General features: G+C 42.5%; 1 protein-coding gene across 1 annotated transcript; it reads right to left on the bottom strand.

Moving 5' to 3' along the window:
* Positions 1-686: 686 nt before the first annotated feature.
* LOC117861073 (ABC transporter A family member 2) lies at positions 687-6,975 on the bottom strand. The gene is made up of 16 exons (XM_034744538.2): positions 6,515-6,975; positions 4,737-4,968; positions 4,367-4,536; positions 4,094-4,279; positions 3,809-3,904; positions 3,518-3,718; positions 3,278-3,434; positions 2,971-3,197; positions 2,769-2,886; positions 2,604-2,680; positions 2,428-2,517; positions 2,193-2,336; positions 1,795-2,109; positions 1,622-1,702; positions 1,362-1,538; positions 687-1,172 (listed from the first exon to the last, which is right to left on the bottom strand). The coding sequence occupies exons 1-16, from the start codon at positions 6,881-6,883 to the stop codon at positions 927-929; spliced, it is 2,886 nt and encodes a 961-aa protein (XP_034600429.1). The 5' UTR covers positions 6,884-6,975; the 3' UTR covers positions 687-926.
* Between the last annotated feature and the right edge of the window lie 4,752 nt (positions 6,976-11,727).

Genomic DNA, 11,727 nt, shown 5'->3' on the forward strand with positions numbered 1-11,727 from the left:
CACAATGCCCTTTGAACCAGACCTCTTCCAACCTAGAACTAGTTCTTGGTGGCAGAATAGGATGGGAGGGTGTGCCCTAGGAACATGGTTCATCGGGGAACTTGGGCGGTGGCGGCAGGCTTGGGCGTCCGCTGCAGAACCTAGGGGACGACGGGTGGCTGGGGCAGGAAGGGGTGGCGACGGGTGCTTGGGGCGGCGACGGGAAGGGGCGGCGGTGGGGCAGGCAGAGCTGAGCGAGCCGGCGGACAGAGTCTCGGGGAGGAAACGAGAAGCTAGCGAATGGAGAAGGAGAAGAGGCCCTCAAGGGCATTATGGTCAGATTATGAAGGGAAAAACACAAAATGGAGAGGAAAATGTCGAAAAGGCATTGTAGAGGTGCACCACTGTTTCATTACGGTAAACTGGCGAAACCCACCTCTAATAATGGCAGAATTCCAAATTTCTCGTGTTCCAGAATGCGTCCAGATTCTCTGCTCTTCATCATTTACATCATGGTGAGACATGCAATACTTGATGTTCTGAACTTTGTTACATAAGAATTGATCATGTTTTAATCTACAGATAATTCTCCTTGTAGCATGGTAGTTTTTCCATATCAGCATCTTATAGCATTGTGTAGTGCGTGACAGTAACCTTATATAAGTTATTCGGAAAAAATCATAAGTGCAGATTGTTAAACATTAAGATAGCCGATATAATACTTCTTTATTTCACAGCAGGAAACAGAAACAACAGAAAAAGCAAGTGCCACGATGTACAATCTTTCACCAACCACTTCTTCACAAATTACCACTGCATATAAAGTTATGATGTTCTAGGTTCTGGTATAAACAATAAAAGCATAGCAGAATTCCTATATGTACCAACACAACTAAGATAATTTACATGAAAAGCAATCCTAACTTTGCACCCCCGATTTATCTTTTTCATGAGACCTGGTTTGGGTCAATGATATACCCAACTGGTCCTTCACGGGCCATTGAGGCTCTACGAGAAATTGAGGGCGGCCTCCTGAGCTCAACATCGACTGGCACTGGCATCTCATCAGAGTGACCGGAAATGCAGAGCGATCCATTTTCATCCTGATCCCAGTAAACCTCAACCATGACACCTCTTGGATGCTCTTCTGTCTCAGTTCCAGGAATACCAACAAAACGAGCCCCCTTGGGAATCTACATTGTGAAAGAGCCAAAATTAAAGAAGATAAAACAATATTCTAATGTATCCCAGATAAGCAGTTTTTTTTCTTTTTGACACAATCAGATAAGCAAACTATGGCTACTTGATAACAGTTTGTATATCTCAAAGGTCTTTTTCTTAAGATAAGTGTGGTAGTGTTCTTAGGATTATTAAGCACAGACCTGAATTGTTGCTCCTGATGACAGGTTAAGAGTCACCAGGGTGCCTTCAGCAGTAGAGCTCTCCAGCTCTGCCTGCTTTGCAATGTTCAGGAAGACCTCTTCAAGTGTCGTGAGACCAAGTTGAATATCTGATATTCCAAATTCCCCTTCCCTGTCTTGCAGTTCCCCAAAGAATCTCTGTTTGTGGAAGTATTGGTGTATACTTTACTTTTTCGGGAAAAAAATGATGTATATCAGAGTTCTGTGTGCCAAGGTATTACCGTCAGAAGCGGTTCTTTGTGATGGGGGATAACAAATGTCAAGAACGTCCTGCTCTCCTCTTTTGGGTCAACATCAAGCCGCTGGCCAGCACAAAAGAAACAAGCATTTACATCCAAGATGGTAGGAGAAATGATGTCAAGTCAATAATCTTGTTTAATCATCAGGCACGTACTTCCTTGAAGAACCATTTGACAGCTTCTATGTTAGGGTTAACCATGGCCTCGGTGTTGCTGTTGATGTTAGGGCTCTGCATGTGGCCATTTCCAGAGAAATTAACGTTAGTGATATATCCTGTTCCAAATTTCGACTTCAGCCTTATTGATGTCCCAATGCAACGCAGTTTCCCCTTTGCCATTATTGCTATCCGGTCACTAAGAATATCAGCCTCCTCCATGGAATGGGTGGTCAAGACAATAGCTCTTCCTTTCTTCGCCTCTTCTATGATGTCCCAGACATGCCTCCTTGTTATTGGATCCATGCCAGTAGTCTACGTATGATATACATGGTTATATTGACATGTAGTATGGGAGTCTAAGAAACAAACCAATTCTAAATTTGCTGTGTCCTTACCGGTTCATCAAGAAACACCAATTTTGGGTCACCAATTAGAGCTATCGCAACACTTAGCCGGCGCTTCATTCCTCCACTGTAGCTGCCTGCTCTAACATTAGTTACCTGGCTGAGCTTCACTTTGGCTAATGATTCCTCTGCAACCTATGTTTTGTGATCAAACCATAGAAAAATCAAAATGCTAGATCATATTGGTTTAAGAGAGAACAAGTCAAAATATTCTCAAGAAACATACCGACACGATTGCTGATGGAGGCAATCCCTTGATGCTCGCAAACAATTCCATGTGCTCCTTAGCTGTTAATGCATCCCACAGGATATCAAACTGCAAAATAATAGAATAAATATTTATATCCTTTTTTATTTACACCACCACTTGCATCAGGAATACAAAAATGTCTACAGTACTACCTGTGGACAGACTCCGATCATCCTACGAATATTTGTCATTCCAACAGCGCTACGGACAGATTGACCATAAATGAATGCTGTGAAATGTTTAGTGTGTACCATTAGCATGCGCATAATTATTTTGAGAAAATGAAATCAGAAGCTGCTTTAATGAATGATACTTACCATCACCCCCTGTAATTGGTGTGATTCCAGTCAGACAACTGATTGTAGTTGTTTTACCGGCTCCATTGGGCCCAAGAAGACAGAATAGCTGGTCCTTCTCAAGGTTCACCCACAAACCCTGAAGAAATTTTTAGGTTATGAATTATCATATCAGAACAAGCAAGTTGCATGTATTTGTGCCAGAAGATTACTGTTTACTTACTTTGACGGAATGAAATGGCTTAGTTGTTGAGCATTTGCAACAACCCATGCTGAAAGTTCCTGGATATGTCTTCCGTAAACCATGTATTTGAACTGCAGTACCAGGATCTACCTCATTGTTTGCAGCTTGCTCCTTTACTAGGTTTTCCTCCGCAAGAACATCCTCATCAGTAGGGGCAGCATCATCAGCTGGACGGCTTGAACCAAAACAGCTAAAGAGGCCTCCCTCTGGAATGCAGATTAATGGCTAGTGTAAGAAATTACAGTTGAAACACTGTAAAGATCTACCAAATACTTCAATTTCTGACCTTGCATCTTGCCTCCTTTACCCGTCCAGTATGAAGGAATAAGAAAGTAGAAAACTGACTTTCGGACACCATTTACATTTGGAAGTATGTTGTCAAAGTAGATTGCCAAGACAAACCACAAGAAAAACGTGGAGATGAGCCATTTATAGATACCATCCTGTTATATATTTTTCAACAGTAAGAGCTTGATATCTAGTGGCTACAAGATATAATATCTAAAAAAGGATGTTTTGCACATACTATAGTAATGACGCAGTCCGTCTCAAAAGATGGGCACTTCCCACGCTGATTCCAGCTGATACCTTTATCTTCAGGAGTGGCTGTTGCCTTGCCTAGAATGTTGAGGGCTTTGGCAAATACATCAGGAGGAAAGAGAGACCACAATGTCCGGTACAATTTTTTGTAGTCAGCCGAATATGGGAACCCAAAGGTGGTAACAAGCTGCACAGGGAGGCAATAACAATGGTATCTGCATATTTTCTGACAAAATGAAATACTTGATGGATAATATGATGATTAACAAAACATTACCTGAGTCAAGAACCCAATAATGAATATTGCAAATCCAACAGTAGTAGCTGATGCTGCCTTTGCTACAAATGTGGAAATCATGAAGGCAAAACTAAGCTGCAGCAAACATCATGGATTTGTATGTAAGGGGAGATATTTAGAAAAAAAAAAGCACGATTTGCAAACTATGCTAAGAATTAGGAAATGCATAAACAAAATTCATACATGCAATGAGTTGTTAACAAAACTGAGTATTGAAAATGGGCACAATCAAAACAAGCATATTGATCAATATTTGAAATTTACCATGTTCAGTTGGAACAGGAAGAACAGGAGGAATAGGATTCCAAAACTATTATTAAGGAAGAAGTCAAACTGGAACATCATCCCAAATAGCACAGTAAAAAGTGCTGAAAGTGTTGTAAGAAGGGCCTCCCAGGTAAACCACGATAACCAGTAGGCCGATTCATAGAGCCCCATGGTAGACATAGCCTGCAAATGTGCCGAAACTTTGGGTCACTTGGAGCATAAAGAAAAGTAAATCTTAAAATGCTCGTAGGCATCGGGTAAAGTTTGAACCTGGCGAAGCTTTAATTCTTTCTCTGTCACCAAGGCGCTGATCTGAAAAACAAATCCAAACATTGCAATTGCAAGGAAGAAAGTTGGCCCTGCTTGAGCAATGGTAGAGAATGTTTCTGTGGCTGGGTGAGCAAATTCCTTGAATCCCACAGTCCAGCTAAAATTTGGGTCTGTTACATTCATGAAAATTTAGAGTTATTCCCCAAGCACAATTAACATAGAAACCAAACATACAACTCAAATTTACTTACGCAAACTACAATAAACAGTCTGCAAAAATATCTGGCCAAAAAGATAGTATTTAAAAAAGTACAAACGAGCAGGCATTGCTGTCAACAATTTTGCTAAAAAAGCATGGAAGAAGGACTACCTCCAATAAGCAGCCTTGCCATTTCCCTCTCAGCTGCAACTTGAAGTGGTATCTGGAACTTGAAAGTTGGGTCTTCATATGTTCCTCTCCGTGCTACTGGAGTAGAGTTTGTCTGGATGCCATACTTTATCTGAGTGGCATTTATATCTTGAAAATGTAAAGCACCAGGACAGCGCATTGGGTTTTGAAACAGCCAAGCATCAACATCATCTGGAGTCCTAAAACCTAAAACCTGAGAAAATCATTGAGAATCAATCAGATAACATGTTGAGTCATAATGAATTCTGGGGTGAAGTTGCATACTTGATTGATGTGGCTAGTGCAGACTCCCTCCAATTCAAAATATAAGTTGTTTAAGACAAGTACATAAGGATTAACACGTAGATCAAATGACTAGGTTGCCCTCCATTACACATTGAGAAAGATGGGTCAATATTATTTGGCAAGGGCAATAAAGACGAGTGGAGATAAAGTGTTCCTAGAAATTATAGGATGACCTGAGAAGGTTGAAACATTTAAATCTGGACTCCAGAGAGAGTACTATATTTTTTTCAGGTTACCACTAGATCCGAGCTCACATCAAATGACAAACTGACAGTAAATCATGAGAAGGCAAAACTATACTAGCTAGTCTCGAATGCCATATTTTATCTGATTATAGCATATAGAAGAAAAAAGTTTCAGCTGTTGAATTTAAGTAAACTAATTCAGACAACAGAACGGACTCATGAGTGGACTCCTAACTGAACGCAACATTTTTCTGTATGCTGTTAAAGTTCCTGATCAATAGAGTTTCGCACTAAATAAATCACTAATTAACAGAACTCTAACACCAGTTCATTGATACTATCGTCTAGACTATACAAACCATGCACTCTTCCCTAAAAATTCTCCAACATATTCTTAGTTAGCATTCCAAGGTGCATCCTCACCAACTTAGGTTCCAAGGAAATGTCTTAAGACACACCAGGGCATGAAAGTGACATGAAACGACATTAACCAAATTAGCTGTTCCGTGTGGACCTGGGAGTTCCCCAGATCACATGAACAACAAACTAGGCATCCTTTTCACACTTCCCTTTGGAAAGCTCACAAAATTCTACCATCTAAGTTCTGATGTGGGTGCCCACCACTTCCATCCAAAAGTCAGATGGACACAAATCAGGTACTAAAACTGTCAACCTCATCAAAATGATGATCTAAGTTCACCCGTCAAACCGTCCAATCGCTCTGCTCCAAAATGATTATAAGGAGATAAACAACCAGTGACAGCTGACAAGAATTAATTCAGTTAAGTTGAATTAAACTTATTTTCAAGTCCCATATATCCAATTGGCACGTGTTAGTGCATAGGTTCAACCGTTCTCAACAAGAAATTCTCCAAACCGATGCAGCTCCCCAATCAAAATCACCTTCTGAAAATGCCCCAAAATCCTCCTTTTCAAGAGGCCAAACTGACATGAGAAAAATATTAACCCGGTTTCCTTCGTTCCCCGGAATAAAAACCGCGCTCCTGAAATAAAATCCAATCTTTCCCCACCGAGAACTCAAATTCCTGCTCTCAAAGAAAAAGAAATAAAGAAAACCCAAATTCGTCACACCAAACATGCGAGCACGACATTCCCCGCCGCCCAGACAGGCCAGCCCAACTCATCACGCGCAAATCGCACACCAATTCCACCGCAAAGATCGAGAACGAAACCCAATCTTCCCCAACCCAGACCGGTAACTGATGAAACAGACGCGGAAAAGGATGAAGGAAGGAAGGAATTGAGGACCTTCTCTGCGGGGATGGGCCGGCCGGGGTTGTTCCTCCGGATGGCATCGACGAGCCCCTTGACACGGGCGCTGCCGCCGTCGCTCCAGAGGAAGTCGTAGCAGGGGGACTTGATGAAGAACTTGTCCTCGCAGGGCGGGATCGGCGGCGCGACGAGCGCCTCCGGGTCCGGCACGTTGCGGTAGGCGGTGGTGCTGGAGAACCTGGAGCGGACGGCGCGGTCGATGCAGAAGATGAGGAAGATGAAGACGAGCGAGGAGAAGAGCTGCAGAGCCGCGGACCGGCGGTGGCGCCAGGTGAGCGTGGCGTTCTTGCGGAGCAGCGAGCGGTACTGCTGCCACGCGAGAGCGCCGCCGCTCAGGAGCTCCATCGGGGCCGGCCGGATCGGCCGGTGGAGCCGCGGGCCGCGGTGGGGGAGTTTCTTCTTCTTCTCGGCGGGGGCGCTCTCTCTGCTCTCGGTCTCGGAGATTTCCGGGGACCGGTCTGAGGTTTGGGTATTTATAAGGGGGTCATTTGAAAACGGCCAGCGACGGAGAGGAGGAAGACGGGGGTCTGCTGGGCCCACCTGTCTGCGTGCACACCGTTCTTGCGGATGAACGAACCGCAGGCCGCAGAGTCAGAGAGGAACTCTTTTTTCTTTCTTTCCTTTTTTTGAGAGAGAGAGAGATCTAGAGGATACTATTACATCACATGTAGATCAGCCGAGCTAGTGGTGATTAATTCAGATGAATGGCGTGAATAAATAAAAAAATGACGTGGTTCACCGAGTTTCAGGATTATAATTTATTTATTTATTTATTGGATATCTTTTGCCTTTAAGAGCAGAGATGGATGCATCTTCATTAATAATGTGACCTTGGAGGTACTCAATTAATAAGTTCTTTTTGGACTTTGGATGCACTAGAGATAAAGGTTGGGTGTGGCTTCCTCTCAGGATTTCTTATGCCATTGGCACTTGGAAGGGTGCTATGTTCTCACACATGAATGAGAGTGACAGAGAAAAAGAACACCATTAGAAATAGCGCATGGCCATATAAGGCAAGCATGCATCAGAAGTAGAGTGTGATGCTTGCTTTGCAACGCATGATGTCTTCTTCCGCGCGAAACCGGGTAGTAATGAGTCATCATAGAATTTTGTAGACTGTTATGTTATTTGTGTGAATTCAATCTACTCCATTACCCTGACCCCTAAATCGAGAAACGATTCTATAGTAGGAGCTTACCCATCGCCTTCAACGCGACACCAACTGCAAAAGTACCAATCACGCACTACTCCCTTGCTTGTTTGCGTATAATCCTTTCTTTTTTTTCGAAACTGTTGTTTGCTACATCCAACATATTGGAAATTATGTATCAAGATCTTATATCTAAAATTATTAAACATGTGAGAAATTTGAAAAGATTGGAAGGTACAATAACAAAAAAAAGGGTGGACACATTCATTTCATAAATTAAAAAGAACTTAATAAAATCGATGGTTCCCCTACTTTCATCCTAGACCCTCAACGTTTCATGTAATCACCTCCAGTGGTGGACCCAGCTGCCCGATGGAGCCTGGGCGGAGGTCTTTTCCCAGTCATAGCAGAGCACAGAGGAGTAGAAGAGAGCTATGATCACCGAGGCACAACAGGTAATCTCTTTGTAGCAGCGGCACCGGAGCCCGGGCAGGCGCCCAGGCTCGCCGAGCCTTGGGTCCGCCCCTGATCACCTCAACCTTCCTAAGCCAAGACCACCCAAAACGAACTACCAAACCTTGGCTGGGCGCCGCAACGGGATCTGTTACTCAAATTGAGAATCTCTTATGGGGTTGCTCGACGAAGGACGCTTGTAAAATTTTCCCAAACTTTGAGGTCCAGGGATCAGTAGTAGTCGTTGTTGTTCTGAAAAGGACATATATTATCGATTTGCGAGGTAGAAGTAGAATAGGATAGAGAGCTAGCTCTATCTCACAAGAAGCACATATTTTGAATTGAGGTTTCAAGGTCAAACTATGCTGTATTATACAATATACACTGGCTAGTCTCTAGCAAGAAGCGATGCTTGGAGATGAAGCCAAGAGACTAGCCTAGAGGCTAGCCAAGTCTCATCGTCCCGCTTTGGCTTTAAACAAATTAGCGAGGATCTCCATGCGCTGAGGTTGATGCACCCTTACTTCATCATCACGGTCTCGGCCCAAACATTGTGCCCAAGATGCTGTTACATGGCAATACGCTAATATACATAGTTTTTTAGATACATATATTTACAGTGAAGTCCAGGACGAAGCAAGAGGACTCCGTCGCTCAATATCCAATTTTCCTGGGCGGCACGTTGAGTATCACATCAATTTTGTCAACTTGTGAATTTTCCAAGGAAAGAAGTTAGTCTAAATTGGAGAGGCGTGCATGTTTGACCAACGTAATCCTTCACTTCGGACAGCAGTGGCGATAATTCCTCATTTCTGTTCTATAATCTTCTTTTCTAGGTAGAAAACTAAGCCTTGATTAACGGCTTGGCATGCTTGGAGGTGAAGAATTTGGACTGCACTTTTATCGTCGCCTGTAGTTTCTAGTGACTTTCTTGGGTACGGTTAGCGTTGACTTCAATGAGCTGACTAGTAATTTTCTCTAAGCAATGATACGCTCACCAGAGAAGATTTTTATGCACATGCCAACGCGTTTTAGCTTTGGAAACCAGATTATTAGTGTGCCCATTGTTGAGTATTATATTGTCGCACCACGGTTTAATTTTTAGATAGGCAGGTTCATGGACGGAAGGCCAAACAACTTGAATTTCCACTCATGCATCCGAGCCAAAATGCTTGATCTCGCTGAGACTGCCAACAGACTGCATTGCGATTTGGGCAATGCTCTGTTTCTACAAGCAATCTCTGCGTGGTTGATCGGATTCGTTTTGGGGTCAGACATCTATACAATGTTGTTCTTGATCCTCTAATCTTTGCCTTCATCCTATGGTTCACCTAGCCTGAAAGAAGATAGGGCACACACAAACTTTCCCAAACTGATTTTTGTCGAGCGTGTGCATGCTGCTTGTACATTGCTTCATTCGCTGAAAACGAGGGGTACCAGCAGCTCGACGGTTTGTTCTTCGTCAGGCTTTGGGTCACACAAAGCGAGCAACTCCATGGTCGGGCTGGTTCCTGAATGCTTGCTGCATGCATCACTGCCCAATATCAGAAGCAACGCAACTTGCAGTCTAAGCAACCAAGATTGTTTGTGTTAACTGTGCTATGTGGTAAGCCATCTGCTATATAGAAGCAAATAAACTTCAAGCCACCAAACAAATAGACTTATTTGACATTGAAAAAAATAACAGAGGGTCAATTGGGCTTTGCAAGTTATAGACCTGTTCAGTTTATACTCTGAAACAAAAGAGTTTTAACTGAAACTGACCAGACATTAGCACTGTCCAAATGTTTAACCATTGACCGTTTTAGTTACTGGTAATTATAAAAAAATGTACAATTGCCGGCGGGGCTGGAAATTAACCATTTCAGATTTGATCATTATCAAATGGAAAATAAGCAGCTACTCCCTCCGTTTCAAATTGTAGGTCGTTTTGAGTTTTTTTGTTTCACATGTGTTTGTATACATATAGACATATATTATATTTAATTATATATAAACATCTATGCACCTATAAAAATTAAAATAACGAATGGGTCGAGGGAGTACTTAGTACGGAAATTCTGTGGCCATATTTATCAGAGCCGTACATCATCGGAATTCATGAACGTTTGACCGGCCGGTGTAGAGTTCTTGAAAGAATGGGCGGTGTGTGCACTTGTAGCTCCTTGGTCGCTAGACAGATGCAACGCGTGTTGTATCGTGCTGATTCAACGGTAGTTTCGGGGTGATCGTTTGGGAATTTAGATGATTGAAGGTAGTGTAGAGAATTTGGGGTGCACCTTTGTTGCCGGTATTTTCTTGGGAGTTTCTTGTCTACGGTTGACCTAATTAACAACCCTCAACACTCACGCAGGAGTTTAAGAAAAGTCAGCGGCCCCCAACGCATGATACGCTCAGCAGATAAGAAGATCAGGCACATGCATGACAACACACGATTTCGCTTTGAACAGAGAGATCTTTACTGAGTTCGTTTAATTGTTCGCAGTGGAATGGAATACGAATCAAAGAAAATGGCTTAGAATAAGGGTCTGACTAAAATACATGTCACATCGGATGTTTGATACTAATTAGAAATATTAAACATAAGATAATTACAAAACTAATTGCACAGATGGAGTCTAATTCGCGAGACGAATCTATTAAGTCTAATTAGTCCATAAGTTGATAATGTGGTGCTATAGTAACCATTTGCTAATGATGAATTAATTAGCCTTAATAGATTCGTCTCACGAATTAGCTCAGGATTCTGCAATTAGTTTTATAATTAGTTCATGTTTAGTCCTCTTAATTAGCATCCGAACATCTGATGTGACACGGCTAAAATTTAGGACGTGGTATTCAAACCCCTGTATCACCCGTGTGTGTGGTAGTGGGACGGACGTCGTTTTGCAGTCAGCCAACTGCATACAATGTAGCTGACGGCATTGGCTAGCTGCTGATGGTTCTTCAATGGGAATGAGATGTTGTTTTCCCAGCATTGGGTAATGGTATAGTTAATTATATCTGACGTCTGAGGGCAGGTAATGCTTCCCATCAAAGCCCTCGGATGTTCAGCTATTTGCATAAATTTCATCGGCGAAGATTTCACAATTCAGCCCCTCATAAACGTTACTACGTGCCGTAACAGGATCCGTTAGTCAACTCACAGACGATCTTCAGTTGACCGATAAAACGAAGGGCATAAGAAAAATCTCCAAATTGAGAATGAACCGCCCGTGCTTGTGCAAGCATCGCCGAAAACGAAGGGTGCATTGGCCCACGGATCAGTGTGTAATTAATACTACACGAGTATATATAGTTCGTTGTCCTGAGAAGGACACCCACATTATACTCATCGTTAACTATTTGCTGTTTGCACATGTGCCTGTGAACTGTGATCCACTGATGTCATATCATCTGACTTGATAGTTGATATTCATGACACGCATTATACTCATCGTTAATTATTTGCTGTTTGCACTTGTGCCTGTGAACTTTGATCCACTGATGTCATATCATCTGACTTGATAGTTGATATTCATGTCAATGTCATGATCAGTACTACTGCTCGTCCCACATTGTGAGAGAGGTTTAACTATTATTATTA

The sequence above is a fragment of the Setaria viridis genome, chromosome 6, assembly GCF_005286985.2.
Source record: "Setaria viridis chromosome 6, Setaria_viridis_v4.0, whole genome shotgun sequence".
NCBI lineage: Eukaryota > Viridiplantae > Streptophyta > Magnoliopsida > Poales > Poaceae > Setaria > Setaria viridis.

Coding starts and splice junctions, on each gene's coding strand:
- LOC117861073 (XM_034744538.2), bottom strand. CDS start 6,883: ATGGAGCTCCTGAGCGGCGGCGCTCTCGCGTGGCAGCAGTACCGCTCG. Junction 2,887..2,970: donor AGCCATTTCATTCCGTCAAA/GTAAGTAAACAG, acceptor AAATTTCTTCAG/GGTTTGTGGGTGAACCTTGA. Junction 1,173..1,361: donor CATCAGGAGCAACAATTCAG/GTCTGTGCTTAA, acceptor TTCACAATGTAG/ATTCCCAAGGGGGCTCGTTT.